The following is a 22801-nucleotide window of genomic DNA, read 5'->3' on the forward strand; positions in this document are numbered from 1 at the left end:
AGTGGCCCTCTGGCCCACTGGCCTAGGAGCCTCTCTCCAGACAAAGCTACATCTCTGTATATTTCATGGGGACTCAAGTGGAGGAAAGACAGTGGGCAGGCCAAATGTACCTGTAACAATAAATTCACTAATAAATACCCGACAAAACATCCAATCCCGTTAGAAATCAAATAAACACAAAGTAAACTAACTACAAATCATTTTCTGTCTACCTCACTGAGAAAGATTTTAAAAGAGAAGTGATACCACGCCTGGGGGACTGGAAAGGTGAAGACATGTTCACACACCTGCTGCTCAACTCATTGCTGGGAAGCAAGTAGGCAACAGAGACAAGAGTCTTAAAAGTTTATGCCCTTAGCCAGAAATTCTCCTTTATGGAAATCTGCCAAGAAAAGAATTTCAAAAGCATAACATTTGTACATTAAAACATCATTATAATGTCTGAGATTCACTTCAAAATAATTCAGGAAGGGGAGCAAGTGGGCAAAGATAAGGCAAAACTGCCTCTAAGTGAAAGCTGCTGAAGCAGTGACAGTGATGAGGGGGAGGGTCACATTGCTCTTTTATATATGCTTAACACTTTCCATAAAAAGTTCTTTTAACGAAGTCATAGCACGGGTGCCTGAGTGGCTCCATGGGTTAAGTGTCCGACTCCTGATCTCGGGGTCGTGAGTTCAAGTCCTATGTCGGGCTCCATGCCCAGCATGGAGCCCTCTTTTAAAAAAAATTTTTTTAATCAAAAAATAAGAGTTATAGCAAAAAAGTAAAAAAGTCATAGCAATGAGCTAGATGTAACCTCAGTGAATGTAGGAATGGCTAGGTATACTATAATACACACAAACTGAAATATTACGTAGCCTAGTATACCTAATAATATTAGGTATTATAAAATACCTTAAACATTTCATGCATGACAAGGGAAAAATGACAATAATAGAACTCTAAATTTAAAAAAAGTGTTTTTATATATAGTAAGTTAACTTTAAAATATATGAAAAAAGAATTTAAGAATTATGGCAAAACGTCAGTCATGAGGGTTTATATCTACTTTTTTTAATATTTTTCTTTTTTGATACATTTGGCCCCTTTGATTCCCACAACATACAGCGCTGGAAAGGAGAGACGAGTACATATACTGTTCCCAATCAAACAAGTTTCCCAACCAGCCAAAGTGGGTGAGGGCCCCACCCCCAAGAGAAGGCAGCAGAAGAGAAGCAGCAGGGTGCCGCCCTCATGCACTCCTATTCCACAGGAATGGAGGCTAAGGCACAGCAATCAATGAGTCTATTAAGAAATAGTGAGGCTACTTCCTCAGAAGAGTCAGCATTACTATCCAAACCAAACTGTGCTTTTCCTTCTTTACTGATAGATCTGACCAAAGCTCTCACAAGATGGGAACAAATGTACACCAAAAGAATTAACTAGGGCTGGAGGGACATCCTGATAGAAATGGGGCAGGACAGCCCAGGTGGCTCAGCGGTTTAGCGCTGCCTTCAGTCCAGGGCGTGATCCCGGTGGGATCGAGTCCCACGTCAGGCTCCCTGCATGGAGCCTGCTTCTCCCTCTGCCTGTGTCTCTGCCTCTCTCTCTCTCTCTCTCTTTTTCTCTGTGTGTGTGTGTCTATAAAGAAATAAAATCTTAAAAGAGGGGAAAAAAGAAAGAAACATGGGACAAACTATCCTGCCCCAGGCTTGCCTAAGGATAGAAATCCAACTTACATAAAAAGTATCTTACTACATCTAAACATTTTAACATCTGATTGAAGTAAAATACTTTACTGAAATATCTTAAATAATTACAAAGAAAAAAACATGTTTACATTAGAGTAGAGGACTCCCAAGTGAGAGTACTTCAAGGATGTGCAAGGTCATTTTCACTGAGTCACAAAGAGAAACAGTCTCACTTTCCTCCGTGACCGTGACATAGGAAGGACTAGCCCTGGCACCCTGAATCACAGGACAAGTGCAGAGCACCCTGAGGCCAGAGCATGAGCCCCTCAAACAAGGACGGACTGAGGGACCATCTCAAGGGTTTCACTTTCAATATTTTGATATTTCCCCATTTACTTACATGAGATCAAGTGGATTTACAGGTAACTAATTCTTACTGAGAGTTAAGGGTGACAAAAGTCACTTAAAGGAGGAAAGACAGGCAGGCTGAAGCCAGGCAACCTGAGGGCCAGTGATGCAGGAAGCAAACAGGACAGAGAAAGGAAAGTGGCTTCAAAAGAATCCTACAATAAACTCATGTTTTAGCGAAAAACTAATAATGCAACATAGTAACAAGAAAATGGCAGCACTGAAACTTCACCTAGCACAAGATCTTCATCAGCTATACTAGGAGATTAAAAGGAAAATATAATCAGATCTGATAAATCTGACAAATGACATGACCTTATCACCTAAAGTATAATAAATAGGCTTATGTATAACTACTGTGGACAGTAAGGAACCAGCACAATCCTAAGACTTTAAAAACTAAGTATAAAAAAACTACCTTAATATTTAGTAAGAACAAGTTTTTTTAAACAGTTAATAAAAAATTCAGTATTTCACTTTAATCTTTGGATATGTATTTCTATTTTTAACGTATATTTTATGTTATTGGTAGAGTAACATAAACATATATACACACACACGATATATAGATACATTTTCATACATTTTCGAGTTAACTACAGAGAAACCTGTATTCGGTTTTAGACTTTTATTCTCATGTATCTGAACGTGTGTTACATTTGAGTACAGCTATCTTTGAGCTCTGGACTTTCAAAAAAGGGAATGCAAAATATTAGCCTCCAAATGTTAGTTTTCTCGTGAGCAAGTGGTCGTTTTATATTGCTGCTTTCACAAACTCAACACTTGCTGAACTGAGTAAGAACTAAAATATTTGCATCAAAGGACCAATCACTTGAGGTGTAAGTTACTGGAGAACTTACTAACAAACTAAACAGTCAGTGCTCTATGCATTCAAAAGATCATTCAATCCACAAAACATTCTGCACCCAACCTTCCAATACCACATCCCATTCATGAGATTCATTCCTGTATGTTCAGTGCAATTAAACAGCTGGAGGCTGGTTTCAGAAGACCTCAATTTCTTACCTTTTTGCCAGACAGCAAATCTTCTCCAAGTAAGTCATCTTCAAGTTCACTGGGGAGAAAGAAAAAAAGACATACCATTGCATTATTCCTACAACACTGGAAAGTCTGCAGATCATTGGGAAATCAACCCAGGACTTCAGAGTTTGGGTACTTTCCCGTTTAATTTGCTATGCTTCCCTTTTACATATTAATTTGCTATGCTTCCCTTTTATGTATTAATAATGAGAATGTATTTTCAAATATATAGAGAACATGTGGTCTTTTAAGTATGGGAGGCTCTGCTAAAGGAGGTGGCTCTCACTAGACTTCTGATCTCAATTCATATTGAGATCTTTTATCTCTTCGGACCTGTTGAGTAATCAGTAAACAAAGAAATTACAATAGGTAACATCTATGCTTTCTCCTGCCTTGAAAAACCTATTTTTTAAAAAAGATTTTATTTATTTATTCATGAGAGACACTGAGAGAGAGGCAGAGACATAGAGGGATAAGCAGGCTCCATGCAGGGAACCAGATGTAGGACTCAATCCCAGGACTCTGGGATCGCGACCTGAGCCAAAGGCAGAACGCTCCAACTGCTGAGCCACCCAGGGATCCTTTTTTTTTTTTCTCTTTTTTTAAAGAAAAACCTATCATGAAATAGTCCAACATCATTAACTAGGAAAATCAAAATCAAAACCACTGAGAGACCATTTGACGCTTGTCAAACTGCAAAACTGAAAAGAGAAAAAAACGATGATAAGAGCATACAAGTAAATCACTGTGACTAAGAGAGTGACCTTTGTGTAACATGTAAGTCCTATTAGTAGTCTGAAATTTTTTTCTGTCAGCATGTTTATGTTCTGAAGTGATCAGCAGATTATGTCACAATTAAATTCAAAACCCTTACCAGATCAAAAAGCTAAAGACATTTCCCATTGTATGGTTTTTGGGGTTTTGTTTTTTGTTTTTTTGGTTGATGAAGATGGCTATCACTGAAATATATATTCTTAGCTCTGGGGAACCCGATGTCTTAAGGATGACATCTAGAAGGAGAAAACAATCAGACTATGCTTCCAGGTGCAAATGCACCAATATTCTTATTATTGCTGCTACTCTTTTTTATAAGCACTCTGGTTACAAGTTTCTGTAGGTTTTGAGCACTACTTTATCCAAAAACCATGTTTACTTGTAGTGTGCTACTTTACAGATACAAGGCTTTATGGGAATGCCCACCAGAGTTATAACAGAAATGCCTGTTTATATGTACCACCTTTAAAGAACTAGAAATATCTCAGCAAATCATTCATGTACTGAACACCTTTTTGTTATCGTGTTACCCTATATAAATCCTTCATCTTCATTTTGTGATAAAACAAGAATAAGAGATTAAATAATTGGCCCAAAGTCACACAGCACAGACAGACCCAGGACAAGAGCTTACCCATGGGGTAAATCTTTTCACAGACCTATATGTATGAATAAGACAACTATCAGAGAATACCATGTAATTTCTTCCATCATTTCCACAAATCACCTAATCAGCTTTCATTTACAATGTCTGCATCTTCAGTGTTACAATCATCCTCTATGGATGAGGAAGAAAAGATCTAGTCACAATACTGACAGGAACCCCATTTGAAAATTGATTCTATATGACCAAAACAGACACTCTCCCCTTTGAAGACAAAAATCCATGCGATGCCATCACTCTAAATAACTGAAAATGAAAGGGAATACCATCTGCCCATGGGATCCTGAGAACTCTTAAAACCAGAATACAAAAAGGCACTGGTAAATATACAAGCAAAAATCTAGAAACCATCTGTACCTTTTGCTAACAAGGGGTATATACGGAAGAAGAAATCAGTCTTTGATGATTTATTTTACTTAAATAGAAGCATTTTTTCAAAGAAGAGAAAGGAAAACTAAAACTTATAAATGAGGAGGGCACAGATATGGAGAATAGCTGTTTCCATGACCAACAAAGACAACAGCATGAAATAAGAAAGCAGGATGGGAGACTGAAGGCCTAGGTCTATATGAACACAACAGACATCGTGAGTATCCGTTCAGTATATGATGTCCAGGAACCATTCTAAGTTGTTTCACATGTATTAGCTTTTTCACTGATATCACAATCCCATTATGTAGACATTTACATCATCCCCCATTTTTTTAAATGTGAAAACAAAGACCCTGAGTTGTTAAATAATTAATTGGCTCAAGGTCACTCAGCTAGGAAGTGGCAAAATCCTTAGGTGAACAGAGATGCTTTAGCTCCAGGATCCAAATCCTGACTACTATGCACAAATCCCACACAGAAAGCAAATTTACTTCCTTGCTATCATCATCAAGATGGAGCCTTGCAAAAGATGTACATAAGAAGAAAGGAATTTATAAAATATAAAGCATTACCAAAACTATACCAACTGTCACCAAAAACAATGAACTAGTGGGAGTGACCAGCCCAATCAAGTCCTTTCAAAGAGACTGCACCCTGGCCAGCAACCGCTGCTGGGTCAGGAAATGAGAGAAGCACAGGGCGGTCTGAAGAGGCTTCCTGGAATCCACTGCAAGACTCCTCCGCGCTCTCACCAATCATCACTACATGAGTAGAACAGCCTCTTTGGCAGCTGTTTCTTATCCAAGATTAGAGACAATCAGCTTGTTGAGTATGCTTTTACTAGTACACAGGTGTATACTGAAAGACATTTTCAGGAAACAAATATTTTGTAGTCAGCCACTTGGCTGCAGCCTTTCAAAATCACAAGTATAACTGACAACAAACCCTGCCCCTCAGCCCGTTATGTCGGTGTGCCTGCCCTCTCCAGGCCATCCTCTTCGGGTCTCTGCCAACTCCGTTTTCCAGAAGGTTTCTCTGGGAAGACTCATGCAAGCTCTCTGGCCTTTGCCCCTGGATGGCCCTGGCCCATGGGATGACCCCACAGAACATTTCCCAAGCAGGAGAGACTGCCCCCTCCCTTATACCTGCACGGTTCAGTCCCATCCGCTGCTACCAATGCAACTCCCACTGGGCTCTAAAACACTTCTTCCCCTTCAGGCCTGCTGCTACGCCCGGGGCACTGACCAACTTTTACTGCTTCTTTAACCAACCCTCTCCTATAAAGAGCCCTGTCATCACATCACTTTCAGCTACAACTTGAGTATGCTGTCCTTCACCCATATGGATACAGATTAGTATGAGCACATCCCTCAAAAAAACTTTAAAAATGGGGCAGCCCAGGTGGCTCAGCGGTTTAGCGCCGCCTTCAGTCCAGGGCGGGATCCTTGGAGACCTGGGATCAAGCCCATGTTGGGCTTCCTGCATGAAGCCTGCTTCTCCTTCTGCCTGTGTCTCTGCCTCTCTCTCTCTCTCTCTCTCTGTCTCTCATGAATAAATAAATAAAATCTTTAAAAGAAAAAAAATACTTAAAAACTTCAGGCGCTGGTTCAACAATGACATGTTCTTCCAAATATACCATTAATGCAACATGGCAGTAAGAGCTGATCATAATTTCTGACTCACTCTTCTCCTTAATTTTCAAATTTCTCCCTCTATTATGGGAGAGAGTACATGCCAGAGGCTGTGATACATTATACAGAACCTCCATATGTAAACATGCACTGAAAATGAGTGAAGAAAGGAGGCACGTGTTCGTAAATTAAGATGGAACAGCTGCCACTCAGGCCAGGGAGGATGAGAAAAACCGAAGCTTTGCCTCACATTACAACCAAACCCAATTCCATGACAGCAGAAAGCCAACTAACTTTTTGACAACTGAAATTCCCACTGAACAGATATTGTAACGGTCCAAATATTAATAAAAATAACAACTGCAATGGATTAAAATACAAATGTAGTATTTATATCTATGAGTTGGAAAGGATTCAAAATTAAATCCACCTTTGGAGGATGTAAGGAACCGACTCATATTTTGAAAACCGGTAAATAAAGAATCAAACACTTATTTAGAACCTCAAAGGAGCCAAGTAGTTTGCGGAAGTAAGTTGGATCATCTATCCTCCTGCCCATTTTCAAACGTAAACCTATCAACTTCTAGACCTATTAATTTACAGAAAACGCAAGAGATGAAGGAACACACCAAAAACACTCCAGGGAATACAATCAGCAAAAGCAGAAACTCCATAAGACAAACCACCTTGTTTCTTTAAAAAGTTGCAGAGAACTAAAAAAAAAAAAAAAAAAAAAAAATTGCAGGAAAACCTATAGATGAAACAACACTTGGAAAAAGTCTACCAATCACCTGGAAACCTGGAATCTAGGGATGTAATGTGGACTCCACAAACTATAAAAGAGCATAAAGACACACGGCCACACTGTGATGTGTGTGATGCCCTGATACTTCCAAGAGACCATCAGTAATAAGACATTAACAATTCAGGGAGTTTTTCAAAATAGAACTCTATTGTGGTTGTCTTTGTAAATCCTTCATTTTTTAAAGAGATACAACCTGAAATATTTTCAGATGAACTTATATCTCTGATGATTATAGATAAAACAAGACTGACTATAACAATAACTGCTGAAGCTGAATGACGACACACTGGGTAAACTGTACTCTTCTATTTTCACATAGTCTTGAAATTCTCAATAACTTAAAAATCGATCAGTTTCAGGCTAATTATATATCTTAACTATAAAAAAATTAAAATCAAAACACTTCACAATTTTCATAGGAACATTCAAAATACACCAGGACACAGAACAGGGAAGAATATCTTAAGGACAAAAAGTGGAAAGCACTTTGACCAACATCACAAACCAATAAAAGTGATGCCCTTGGGAAGGCCACCACACTGCCAACTAGTATTCCTATATATAACCTAAATCTAGCTCTGCAAATCCAGGCTGAGAGTGAGTCTACAAAATAAAGAGCTGTCCTCTTCAAAAATGTCAGTCATAAGAGACAAGGATATATAATTCTTCCAGATGAATAAAGAGGGGACAAAATGCACTGTATGATCCTGAATTGAAACTTGAATCAGAAAAAAAGAAACTCATTTTTGGCTATAAAGCACATTTTTGGGAGAACTGTCAAAACTTGAATAACCACTATAGATTAAAAAAAACACAATTCTGTGTTTGTTAATAACTACATGTTTTTGAAGTGATAGGGTGGCTATGTAAGTGAATGTACCTGTTCTTGGGAAACACACGAGTAAAAGTACACACTGAGGTACATGGGAAGCACATAGCCTGATGCCTGCAGACCACTGTGCAGGGGAGTGGGAAAACAGGACAGCCTCAGTGAGCAGGTGTGCAGAGAGCAGAGAGGACAGCGGATGTGGCAGGAGGCAATTGCAAGTCTGAGGGCCCATGAGAGAGTGTCACTCTTGCAACATTCCTCTAACTCTTAAAATGATTCCAAAGTACACTGTTCATATTTTATTTTTTTTTCACTGTTCATATTTTAATAAAAAAAATAAAAGCCATACAGGAAAAGGTTATACATTTGATTATATTATTTATAAAAATCCATCTGAAGGCTATTGTTTAAGGGAACACATGTCACAGACTGGGAAGAGATATTCAAGTACAAAAAGTAAATTGCAGCAAATATAAAGAATTCCTAAATTCAATAAGGAAAAAACAAACAATAAGAAAAATACACATAGATATGAACAAACAACTGACAGAAGAGAAAATCCAAATGGTGAGTGAACTACTAAGATATTTATTCAGCTCCCCCTCACAATCTTTGAAACAAAACTACTTGTCATTACCTTCAGGTAGGGCCATTTCTCTTATAGATTCTGTTGTAAGCTCTAAGTAATTTTTTATAGACTGCCTAGGAGCCACTAACATCTTTATGTAGGCTGTTAAGTTTTTAATGTATATAATTTTTAATGTAGATTATTTTGTAAAACTCCTGGAGCATCAGTTTTCAAATGGCCATCAGGTTTTCTTTCTACTATAGAAGACCATTGTCATTTTTAATATTCAGGCCTATTTTTACCTTTATTATTAAACTTTGTGACTTTAACTACAAGGTTATTTTTTACATTTTCAACACAGCATTTAAGAGGCCAAGAAATGCATAGGGGGCACCTGAGTGGCTCAGTCGGTTAGGCATCTGACTCTTGGTTTTGGCTCAGATCGTGATCCTGGGGCTGTGAGATCAAGCCCCATGTCAGGCAGTGCTGAGCAGGGGCCTAGAGCCTGCTTAAGATTCTCTCTCTCCCTCTGCCCTTCCCCCCAGATCTCTCTCTCTAAAAACAATAAATCTTTAAGAACAAAAACAAAAACACGTAAAGAATGATCCTTATCTTAGATCCCCCACTGCCCAGATATGCCCCCCTGTACTTCTCCCAGCATGTGTCCCTCTAACTTCTACTAGAACCACTCACCAGTAATTTCAATCACTATGCATAATTGACATTTATCACTACTCTGAACGTTTTTAACTTTCAGTGCACATGTGTGTGTATCCCTGAAGATATTTTCATCTTTGCTAGTATTCATAGAAATACAAATTTAAATTACAGTCAAGTACTATCATACACATATTAAATTGGCAAAAATTTTAAAGTCTAGCCAAATACTGAGTAAGCTACAGAACAAAAGAACTCTGGCAATAATAGCTCTGGGGTCCACCAAATCATTATCATCACTGTGTAAAAACAAAGGGATACAGGATAACCAGTGCCCTACAGACAATTTAGGCCTGGAATGGGAGCCTGCCAGAAAGCCTTCCACCTGGAAGGCCTGCCCTTGCCCTCACTTCAGCCCAGCAGTGACAGACCCAAATGGGAAAGAGCATCTGCTGGCCAACATACTGTTCTCGTAAAAATCTCTGCAGAGTGGGATGCCTGGCTGGCTCAGTTGGTAGAGCATGTAACACTTGATCTTGGGGTTGTGATTTGGAGCCCCACACTGGGTGCAGAGATTACTTAAAAACAGAATCTTAAAAGGGGGGGGGGGGGGGAACGGGCAATCCCTGAAGAGCCAAGTGGCAGAATGAGATAAATCAGCATGCACTACAAGTAACCAGTTGTTAGGTACCTGTCCCAGTCCTCATCTGCAGCTCTTCTTCTCCAAGATCGCTCTGCACCAGGCTTATCAAACTGGTCAAAGTCATCATCTGTGAAAGAGAGGCCATGATAATCAGTTTTACTAAATTAAAATAGACATAGATAACTCAAATACTGACGGTCCCTGACTTACAATGGTTTAACTTAGAATTTTCAACTTTACAATGCTGAAAAAGCAATATGCATTCAGTAAAAAACATGCTTCAAATTTTGAATTTGGGTTTTTTCCCAAGCTAGCAATACTAGTATGATACTTTCTTGGGATGCTGGGCAGTGAGCAGCAGCAGCCACAGCACCAAGTAACCAAGGGATCATAAGGGTAAACAACCAATACACTAACAACCATCTGTACCCACACAACCATTCTGTTTGTCACTTTCAGTACAGCATTCAATACACAGTCAACACTCTCTTAGAAAATAGGCTTTGGGTTACACGATTTGCCTTACGGTAGGCCAGGCTAAGCTACAATGTTTAGCAGGTTAGACGTACTAAATACATTTTCAAATTACAGTATTTTCAACTTAGGGCAGGCTTATCAGGACATAACCCTATCATGAGTTGAGGAAAATCTGTACTGAAACAACTCATTTAAGGATTCCTAACATAAGATTTTAAGAGGTAAAAGTTCTGGCTCTCTGCTCCTTCCTATATGACAGATGGCCACTTCTTGTACAGTGTCAGCTGCACCCGAGACCCAATGGTGTGGGGTGTTCCAGTATGATTCCACCTATGGCAAATTCAATGGTAGAATCAAGGCTGAGAATGGGAAACTTGTCATCCATGGAAAGTCCATCTCCATCTTCTAGGAGCGAGATCCTCCAACATCAAATGGGGTAATGCTGGTACTGAGTACACTGTGGAATCCACTGGGGTCTTCACCATCATGAAGAAGGCTGGGACTCACCTGAAGGGTGGAGCTGAAAGGGTCATCGTCTCTACCTCTTTTACTGAAGCCACCATGTTTGTGATGGGCATGATTCATGAGAAGTATGACAACTCCCTCAAGACTGTCAGCGATGCCTCCTGCACCACCAACTGCTTGGCCACTCTAGCCAAGGTTATCCATGACAACTTTGGCATTGTGGAGAGACTCATGGCCATTGGTCCATGCCATCATTGCCACCCAGAAGACTGTGGACAGCCCCTCCAGGAAGATGTGGTGTGATGGCCAAGGGGCTGCCCAGAACATCATCCCTGCTTCTTCTGGCACCACCAAGCTGTAGCCAAGGTCATCCCTAAGCCGAGTGGGAAGCTCACTGGCCTGGCCTTCTGTGTCCCCATCCCCCAACATGTCAGTGGGCCTACAATGCCGGGGCTGGCACTGCTCTCAATATCACTTTGTCAAGCTCCTTTCCTGATACGACAATGAATTTGACCACAGCACCTGAGTGGTGGACCTTATGGTCTATATGGCCTTCATGGAGTAAGAGCCCCCTTGACCACCACCTCCAGCAGGGGCACAAGAAAAGAGAGAGGATCTCAGCTGCTGGAGAGTCCTTGCCTGACTTATCCTCCAACACACTGAGAATTTCCTGCCCTCTGCGCAGTCTCCATCCCAGACCCCCTAAAGAAGGGGAGGGACTTAGAAGGCCCTACCTCATCATGTACCCCTATCAAGTACACAGTACCCAAATAAATAAATTGATTAAATACAGAAATTCCACATATAACTATTAGAAATGCTGGGGCACCAGAGTGGCTTAGTCGGTTCAGTGTCTGACTTTTGGTTTCAGCTCAGGTCATGATTTCAGGGTTGTGAGATCAAGCCCTACATCAGGCTCCATGCTGGGCATAGAGCCTGCTTAAGAATCTCTCTCCCTTTGCCCTCCCGTCCTAGTCGTATGCACATGCTCTTGCTCTCAAAAAAAGTTAAAAAAAATTTAAGTACAAAGCGCTACTGAACACTTATCAGGCATGAAAAATCACTAACACTAGAATTTTTTTTAAATTGTAAATTTTAATAAGATATTTTCCATACAAAATAAGTTTTTCAGTATATATCCTTACTGCAATTACATGAAAGGGAAAAAATTAATGCTTTGCTAAAAGTTAAGATACTTTTATATGATTTTTGTAATCCCTACATTTTTCCAAATTAACCACAGAAAACAAAGACCTCATTTAAGTGACGTAGACATTATAGAGAATTGCTGACCAATAGAAATAAAATGCAAGTCACATATAATTATAAATTTTCTAGAAGCCACATTAAAAGTAAAAAGAATGAAACTTTAACAGGTGAAATTTTAACAACATATTTTATTTAACCTAGCATATCCAAAATATTATAGCATGTAACCAAAACAGAAAATATTAACAAGACATTTTACATTTTTCCCCTATCAAGTGTATATCTCACATAGAGTACATCTCCTATATCATTTTAAATTTTAATTAGGAAAAACAAATAATTGGAACAAAAGTTTTTCCTCTTAGATATATACACGCGAGCAAAGAGCCTTGAGGAGCAGCAGCAGCAGACAGACACCTCCCCAGAGAGAATCTACATAGCGGGGTCAGATCATAAAAACACCAAGAACGCCCCAGAAATTTTTCCAGCCTAGGGCTAGGAACTAAACAATCAAGTTCTAATAAGGTAATAATACATTAATTCCAACCATACAGTCCCAAACAAATGATTTTTTAAAAATCCAAGGATGAAAGTATTAGAAAACTGGTACCCTTGAGGAATGCCACATCCAGCACGATGGTACAACCCCACTCCCTGTGAAACTGGTAAGAATTATTTTTACTGAAATGACCATTTAGAGTCTCTGGAATTAATTCTAAAGGCAAGAAATGAAAATTCTAAAGGCATCAAATGAAAAACACTTTTTCAAGAAATCTGCTCAAAGAACTGCAAGAATCTATGGCTTTTAAATCAGGACCTCTTAGTGCCTTCTCTACCTCCCAGTTCAATGGGGCTTCAACTTTGCTCCAGATTGATACAGCCAAGAACTCGGCCCTCCACATTCCTCATCCTGCCCCTGTTGCCCAGGCCTGCGCTAAGTTCTGCAGGAGTGCCACTGAGAGGCAGGAGCTCCCTTCATCCATCCAGGCCCTACCTGTAAGAGATGCTGCTGGGGTCCAGGCAGCAACGGACCTAGCTCATGGGATTTCACACCAAGAAAAGCCAGCCAAAGATACCTAGAACTACTCCGCCCTCCTTTCCAGCCCCACCATCCAGGCACTCAGCTCTGAAGTAAAGAAGGATGTCACTCAGAGACAAGTACACCACGGTCCCCACCCACAGCCCAAGAGCTCTGACTCCGGGTTTCCCCAAGGGAGAAAAGCAAGGCTTAGAACAACAGAACTCCATCCAAAACTCTAAGGAGCCGACTTCATGGAACAGGGCGCAAAAAAGTTCTGGCCAAAAGGTACTCTCAAAAACAGTGATAATTTTGGATAGCTAACTGGAAGGACAGTTAAGAGTCACTGGAGCTAAAGCCTGAACTAACTAACTACCTAGCATGCCAGAGAGAAATGAAATGGGGAGACTGGTGGGAAGGGCCCCCCTGGGTTAAAAAAGATTTCACTGACCTCAGACACCATTCAATCAAAGGAGCATGAATTTAACTGCATGGGTTTACAAAGCAAATTATACCCCAGGACATTGTTGAAAGTGTGATCAGAAATAGCCCCGCCAACACACCACCACCCCAGGATAACTACATGCCCAAGGCTATGGCCTCTGAGGAGTGGTATCAGAGGTGTCCACAGCCCAGAGTAGAGTGGGGGATGGAACAGACTTCACGGACACCTGGCCAGTCACCAACAAGTAAACAAGCAAATAGTAATAAGCCCAGGGGTGGGAAATAGGGAGATCAGCTCCAGAGCTGACACAATACATTATCTAAAATGTTCAATTTCCAACAGGAATTACAAGACTTGCAAACAAACAAAAAAGCATGGCCCATAGTCCACTGGGAGGAAAAAAGCAGGCAACAGAAACTGCCTATGAAAGGATTAGATACTTACTGTTTTAAGTAATTCAAAGAGCTAAATGAAACATGACTAAGGAACTACAGGAAAGTATGGTAACACTGTCCCATCAAATACATGATGTGAAATTATTAAAAAAAAAATTCTGCAGTTGAAAACTGAAATGAAAAATTCACCAAAAGGGCTCAACAATAGGTTTAAGTTGAAAGAAGAATTTGTATCCTAAAAATAAAGAGATTATCCAGGACACCTGGTGCCTCAGTTGGTTAATCATCTGCTTTTGGCTCAGGTCATGACCCCAGGGTCCTGGGACTGAGCCCCATAGGGAATCCCTGTTCAGCAGGGAGTCTGCTTCTCCCCTGTCCTTCCCGGGCTAGTGCTCTCACTCACTCACTTTCTCTCTCAAATAAATAAATAAAATCTCCAAAAGAAAAAAAAAATTATCCAATCCAAAGAACAAAAAGGAAAAAATTTTTAAAAATGAATATAGCTTCGGAGAAATGTGAGACACCATTAAGCACACCAATAAATATGTAATAGAAGTATCAGAAGAAAGAAGAAAAAGAGAAAAAATATTTGAATAGCTGAAAACTTCCCAAATGTATTGGTATGGATTAATCTATACATCCAAAAAGCCCAACAAACTTAAGGTAGAATAAACACAAACACAAACATCATAGTCAAAATGTTTCACACACGAGGAAAAACCTCTAAGAACAGCAAGAGAAAAACAACTCATCGCAAGAGAACTCAAGTAAGATTAACAGGTGATTCTCATCAGACAGAGCGGTCAGCAAAGAAAGGGCTCAAAGAATTCTAGAACCAGCAAAACTATCAAAAATTAACATGAAATAAAGATACTCACAGATAAACAAAAATAGGAAGAATCTGTTGCTAGCTGACTCTGTGTAGCTTACTGAATTGCAAAAAAGAAATGCTAAAGTCCTTTTTCTCTGTTCCCTCACCAATGAATGTGAACTCACAGTTCTTATACATATAATGGTTGAGATTATACTGGATATCAGACCTAACAAATACAGGACACTCAACCCAACAACAGAATACATTCTTCTCACGTGTTCTCATGTTTTCATAGAAAATTCTCAAGGATATATGTCAGGCCATAAAACAATTCTTAATAAACTTTTAAAAAGGTCAAAATCACACAAAGCATAGTCTCCGACTAAAATAATAAAACTAGGAGTGATTTCAGAGGTCTCCACAGCCCAGAGTAGAGTGGGAGATGGAACAGACTTCACTTACACCTATTAATGTCAGTTAATAGAAGGATAGTGGAAAATCCACAAACATGTGGAAATTAAACACACACTTCATCAACCAAGAGGTAAAAGAAGAAATAACTAGGGAAATAAAGTGCTCTGAGACAAAGGAACACAAAACTACAACTACAAAGTTCATGAGATGAAGCAAAAGCAGTACCTGGGAGAGAAATTTATGGCTGTAAATGCCTATACTAACAAAGAAAGACCTCAAATCAACAGCTTTACTTTAAATCTTAAGAAATTGGAAAAAGAAAAGCATACTAAACCAAAAGACAGCAAAAGGAATAATAAAGATTAGATGAGATAAATTTAGACTTGAAAAATACTTTCAAAAAAAACAAAAGAAAAATACTTTCAAACTCCTTCTATCAGACCAGTATAAAACTGACAAGGACATTATAAAAGAAAAAAAAACCACAAAACTAGACCACTCTCTCTCACAAAAACATGTGCAAAACTCCTTTTAAAAAAATTAATAAATTCAGTAACACATTAAAGGGACAATTACATCAATACCACATGGGTTTATCCCAAGGATGAAAAGTTCATTTAACATTCAAAAATTAATCAATGTTTAAAAAAATGTAATATATTAATAAACTACAAATGGAAAATCAAATTATCACCTCAAAAGATGTAAAACAAGTGTTAGTCAAAGCCCAATATTCATTCCTTATAAAACCCCTCACCAAACTAGGAACAGAGGTAGAGACGAACACTTTCAACCTAGGATTAGGAATCAGATGAGGATTTTAACTCCAGCTACCTCACTCCAGCACTGTCCTGAAAGCTCTATGTAGTGAAACCAGACAAGAAAAAGAATTCAGACAGAAAAGGAACAAGTAAAATTGTCTTTATTTACAGCAAACATGACCAACTACATAGAAAATCACATGGAATCTATCTTCAAAAAATAATGAAACTAGTAAGTGAATCAAGCAAGGCTGCAAAACCTAAGATCAATACCAAAATATCAATAGTTTTTCTACATACAAGTGATGACTAACTGGAAACTAAATTAAAAACCAAATTCTCAGTAACAAAAAATATGGAATACTGGGAATAAATTTGAAAAAAGATGTGAAAAACCTGTACATTAAAAACTATGAAACTATGCTGACAGAAAAACTTAAGTAAATGAAGTGACAGTGATGTGAAATGTTGGGGTTCAAGAGCCAAGGGTCAAGGAAGAATTCTTGAGATGTCTTCAGTAAAAAGCATGGTTTTATTAAAGCATGGACAGGACATGCAGGCAGAGAGAGATGCAGGGGGTCATGAGGAGTGGGGAGGGGTGAAGGAGAGCAGGGGTCTCTAAGGAATTGGGAAGCAAGGTTCCAGACCTTGAGGGGCTAGTTGGTGTTAGGAAAGAGTCGTTTACTACAGTCCAGGGAAGCCATGCTCATGAGACCCTCAGGACGTGTATCGGTAGGCCATATGCCCAGGGGATGACTGCTAATATATACTGGGGGGGCGGGGGACAGAGATAAAGAAGTTTCCAGAGGGGTTTTCCCAGGATCCTGGAGGTCAGGCTAATGGCAAGCTAAGGTTGCCTTCTGCCTCTAGCAAAGTATTGACTTCCAGGCAGTAGAGTTCCTGGAGGGTGGTCACCCTGCCTGCCCACAGATTTGTCACTGGGCTCCAAGTTGTAAAGCGATTTAATTTTTTCTACGTTTCTTTTGCCTTTGCTCTCCACATCAGTAAACCCTGTTCATAAATCAAGACTCCTTATTATCGAAATGTCAATTCTCAGGACGCCTGGGTGGCTCAGCAGTTGGGCGCCTGCTCAGGGTGTGATCCTGGAGTCCTGGGATAGAGTTCCGCATCAGGCTCCCTGCATGGAGCCTGCTTCTCCTCTGCTTATGTCTCTGCTTCTCTCTGTCTCTTGTGAATAAATAAATAAAATCTTTAAAAAAAAAAAAAATGAAATGTCAATTCTCCCCAAATTGATCTACAGATTTAATGTAATCTCTTCAAAAATCCCAGCAACTTTTCTGTAGAAATTTAAAAAGTGATCTAGGGGCACCTGGGTGGCTCAGTTGGTTATAACAGCAGCTGTCTTCCACTCAAGTCATGATCTCAGGGTCCAGGGATCAATCCTCCCACGGGGCTCCCTGCTCAGTAGGCAGCCTTCCTCTCCACTGCTTGTGCTCTCTCCTGCCTTCTCTCAAATATATAAAACCTTAACAATTTGTTTAAGGTTTTATTTATTTATTCATGAGAGACAAAGAGAGAGAGGCAGAGACATAGGCATAGGCTCCCACAGGGAGCCTGCTGCAGAACTTGATCCCAGGACTCCGGGATCACAGCCTGAGCCGAAGGCAAACGTTCAACCACCCAGGCATCCCCCCCAAAATTTAAGTGGTTCTAAAGTTCATATTGAAATACAAAGGACCTAAAATAACCTAAACAATTCTGAAAAAAAGAGCATGTTGGAGAGCTCTCATTGCCTGATTTTAAAAAGTATTAGAAAGCTGTAATACTGAAACTCTGGTGTTGGTATAGACAAATAGACCAATGGAATAGAATAGTCTGTCCAGAACATACATGGACAACTGATATTTTACAAAAATTCAAAAAACAGCCTTTTCAAATGGTACTGGAATAACTGGATTGCCATATGGATTGCCATGCAGGGGGCGGGGGGGAATGAAGGAAAGAAAAACAGGAAAAAACAAGTGAACCTGGATCCATTCCTTACAAAAACACAAAAAAATAATCTTTGTGGTCCTTGGGTTACGCAAGAATATACTGGTGACAGCAAAAGCACAATTATTAAAGAACAAAATGAGGAGCCCCTGGGTGGCTCAGTTGGTTAAGCTTCTGCCTTTGCCTCTGGTCCTGATCCAGGATCCTGGGATTGAGCCCGGCATTTGGGCTCCCTGCTCAGCAGTGAATCTGCCTCTCCCTCTCCCTCTGCATGCCTGCTTGTGCTTGCTCTCTGTGTCAAATCAATAAATAAAATCTTTTAAAAAATAATCTGGACTTCATCAAAATTTAAAACTTCTATGTTCCAGGAGTCATCATTAAGAAAATGAAGACAAGCCAAACTAATAGTCTTTGTAAAGTATATATCTATTAATAAAGAACCTACCTGCAGAAAATATCAAAAACTCTCAAGTTTAACAATAAAAATCCAACTATATCTACAGGGCAAAAAATTTTTTTAAAGATTTTATTGATTTGAGAGAGAGAGACAGAACTGCAAGCAGGGGGAGGAGCAGAGGGAGAGGGAAGGGGAAAGAATCTCAAACTGACTCTGCAAGGAGCCTGGACAGGGGAACCCAACCCGAGACCATGCCCTGAGCTGAAACCAAGAATCACAGGCTTAATAACCAAGTACACTGCCCAGTGTCCTTAAAGGGAAAAATATTTAAATAGAGACTTCACCGAAAAAACATGTATTATGACAAACAGCATATGAAAAGATTCTCAGTATTACACTGTCCTTAGGGAAGTATAGATTAAAACCACAATTCACCAGGATCTTTCTATGAGAATAGCTAAAATTTAAAGCACATGCTATATCAAATGTTGTCAAGGATGTGGAGCAACTGAAGTCTTATACCCTGCTGACAGGAATGTGAAGTGATATAACTACTTAATAAAATAGTTTGGTAGTTTCTTAAAAAGTTAAATATACCCTACCATATGATCTAGCCATTCTACTCCTATGTAACTACCCAAGAGGAAAGGAAATATAAATCCACACAAAAGGCTTATACACAAATGTTCATAGCCACATTACTGGTTAAAGCTCAAAACGGCAAACAACCCAAATAATCATCAATAGGAAAAAAGATAAACAAATTGTGAAATATCCCTAAACGCAACTCTACTCAGCAATAAAGAAGAAACACTGATACCCTCAACAACATGGATGATCTTCAAAATAATTACGTTGAGAGAAACCAGACAAAAAAAAGAACATGTACTCTCAGATTCCTTTTTATGAAATGATACTGTTAAAACAGTAACAGAATCAGCATTTGCTGGGGGCAGCAGAAGCAGGAGGCAGGAATTAGGACACAGACATTCCTGGTGATGGTACATTTATTGCACTGACTGTGGTTGTAATTTCATGTATATATACACATATTCCAGCTTATCAAATGGTGTGTTTCAAAGATATACAATCTCTTATATGTTGATTATACTTCAATGCAATCAGTTTTTTAAAAAGATAATTATGAAACTGATCAGGGATGAAAAACTCAAATGTCTACAGAAGTACACAGGGATAAGAACATAAATGAGCAAAGCAGACTGAACGGGAAATATGTCAAATTAGCAGGACTTTACCTTGTTTACAGACAGTAGCATTACCACCTACTACAGAAAATGCAGGCCCAGGCGGCCTGGGTGGCTCAGCGATTTAGCGCCACCTTCAGCCCAGGGCCTGATCCTGGAGACCCAGGATCGAGTCCCACGTTGGGCTCCCGGCATGGAGCCTGCTCCTCCCTCTGCCTGTGTCTCTGCGTGTCTCTCTCTCTCTCTCCTCTCTCCTCTCTCTGTCTCTCATGAATAAAAAAAAAAAAATCTTAAAAAAAAAAAGAAAATGCAGGCCCAATGAGGGCAGATTCCAGCTCTTCAAGAGAAGACAAATATAAATGTTTTCCTAGTTGTTAAAAGTAAGCAACTAATTTCAATTTTCTGCTAAATAACAGTTTTCTGTTAGCTTTAGATTAGTTTTGTTACATTTCTGGGTTAGTTTTCCTTCCTCCCCAAGATTACATACATAACGAAAACAAGAGAGCATTTCCTAGCTATGACATGACAGATGGGAGCTAAACTTGTGAACACAGCATATAAGGCACACATAGATGCATTTGTCAAATCATTATGTTGTATCCCAGAAACATGTAACACTGTGTGTCAATTATGCTTGAATATTTTTAATTTAAAAACAAATGGACACAGGTTTTATCTTCCCATATTTACTATATTAGAAATTAAAACCAAGGCATTTTTAAAACATTTTATTCACAATTCACGTATAAGAAACAATAAACCCATTACATGTTAATGTAACATATGAAAGCTGTATTTAAAAAAAAAAGAAAGATTTTTGTTTTGCATAACTCCTTAATGTCTGTCTTTATAGAAGACAGCTGCATTTTTACATCTGCTTCTCCATTCAATCTCTTGCAATATATTGCTCTGATAGAAGTGCATGAAAGAAATCTGACTCCAAATATATGTGAAGTTGCAAGAGTGTTAATAACGTTTTCAGATAATTAATTTCAGATACTCTTGATACTATGCCAATAACTCAACAAGTGGTGGTTTCTTAAAGGCTATTTGCAAAGCAGAATCCGAAGCCTTATCAATGAACATCTTGTACTCTCACCTGTTAAAATGCACTAGTATGTCTTGCACTGTAAATATATCTTTTAACGTAATTATGTAACATCTTAAAAAAAGTGTTCACTAAGTTATGCTATTCTTACAAATGTAAACACCTTTCATTACTTAATATCAAAAATTACATTTGTTAATAGCACCACCAATTTCATCAGAAAAATCTTCAAATATTGGGATGTTTTCAAATTCACCATAGCAAATACAACTTCTCCAAAATTCTATTTTTACTTGAAAGCTTGGATTTTCTCATTGGCAATCAATACTGTCAGTTGTTTCCTTGAATAGACAAGCTCACTTCATTTGCAAGAAAACATCTGCCAAATACTAGTCTGAACAATTCGTTTATCAGTTGTCTTTTCAAGTAAAACTGGTGTTCTATGAAAAAATACAAAGCGAAACAAAAAACAGCAAATTCAGCTCAACTCAATCAGAAAAGTACTTTCCCTACAGGCCACAGGTGGTAGTAACAGAAATACCTTATGTATACTTCCCATTTTGACATAAACCTTTTTTTTCCCCTTTTTTTTTAAGGGGGGGGGGTGGTGGAGAGGGACAGAGAAAAGAGAATCTTAAGCAGGCTCCACTGCAGGGCTTGATCTCAAAACCCTGAGATCATGACCTGAGCCGAAATCAAGTTGGACACTTAAAACAACTGAGCCACCCAAGTGCCCCCCAAAAAATATTTTTTAAATGTACTTCAGGATCAAGACTAATAATTTTTTTTAAGATTTTATTTATTTATTCGTGACAGACACAGAGAGAGGCAGGCAGAGGGAGAAGCAGGCTCCATGCAGGGAACCTGACGTGGGACTCGATCCCGGGTCTCCAGGATCACGCCCTGGTCTGAAGGCAGGCAGGCACTAAACACTGAGCCACCGGGGCTGCCCAAAATTAATAAAATTAATAACTTTTACTGCTTCATCAAGGATCTTCCTAAACAAAACCTGTTATTTTTGTTTTTTGTTTGTTTTTTTTTTTTTTTTGTATGTGGCTTGACTTTTAAGTTTGTGGCCACTGCCTTGATTCATGTTGAGGCAACAAACTGAGTCACCATTACTTTTGCAACATTGGTGCAAATGTAAGCACAGTAAAAAAGGCACATCAGGTCTTAGCACTCTTATGAAAACAGACCTCACAGATACTCTAGAATAGTCTTGGGGACTCTTTAAGACTTTGAAAGTCTGTTGTTATCCAACCAGAGAATGTAGATAGATAGTATGAATAAGGATGCTCACACTCACCAAGGAATGTTTTATCAACAAGGGAAAAGTGGAAACCAAGCAAATATCCAATAAAAGACAACAAAAAGGTAAAATTAAAATACAGTCCTGCAATTATATACTAGGCAGCAATAAGAACTATCACTAGTATTGCTATATTACCTGACATGGAAAAATGTCTTCAATAATATAATGTGGGAGGAAAACATTCCACAATATCATGCTTTATAATGCACCACTTTACATGTAAAATATGGGTGCATGTGCATCTGGAAGGATACAAGCAAAACTGCTAATGGTAATTATCTTTCTGTATGGAATTATAGATTGTCTTCTGTATTCTTCGTTACATTTTTACAGAACCTATTTTCTCTCTTACAATAACAACCTATACTTACTCAAGTAATATAGTTATTATAAAAACTTCTTGGAATAACAAAAAGGTACAAAGATGGTATTAAAATCACCTTAAATTTCTCCCATCAGATAAGAGAGCACCTGTGTGGCTCAGGTGGTTACGTGTCCGACTCCAGATTTCTGTTCAAGTCATGATCTCAGGGATCCCTGGGTGGCTCAGCAATTTGGCGCCTGCCTTTGGCCCAGGGCATGATCCTGGAGTCCCAGGATGGAGTTCTGCATTGGGCTCCCTGCATGGAGACTGCTTCTCCCTCTAACTGTCTCTGCCTCTCTCTCTCTGTGTCTCTCATGAATAAATAAAATCTTAAAAAAAAAAAAATAGTCATACCTCAGGGTCAGATGGATCCCAATTTCTGGCTCTGTGGTGGGTGTGCAACATATTTAAGATTCTCTCTCTCCCTCCCCCTCTAAACCTCCCCCATACTCAGCTAAAGCT

The 22801-nt window shown here is 39.1% G+C and overlaps 1 protein-coding gene across 3 annotated transcripts in view; it reads right to left on the reverse strand.

The window, feature by feature from the left end:
• The window catches only part of RBM33 (RNA binding motif protein 33), a 137897-nt gene that overhangs the window by 101253 nt on the left and 13843 nt on the right, over positions 1–22801 (reverse strand). For all 3 annotated transcript variants that reach the window (XM_077849541.1, XM_077849539.1, XM_077849538.1), the window contains exons 2-3: positions 10111–10189; positions 3105–3153 (exon numbers count right to left, since the gene is read on the reverse strand). In XM_077849541.1, the coding sequence (XP_077705667.1) occupies positions 3105–3153; positions 10111–10189 (128 nt within the window). The remainder of the gene's footprint in view (positions 1–3104; positions 3154–10110; positions 10190–22801) is intronic.

The sequence above is a fragment of the Canis aureus genome, chromosome 15 (assembly GCF_053574225.1).
Source record: "Canis aureus isolate CA01 chromosome 15, VMU_Caureus_v.1.0, whole genome shotgun sequence".
Lineage (NCBI taxonomy): Eukaryota > Metazoa > Chordata > Mammalia > Carnivora > Canidae > Canis > Canis aureus.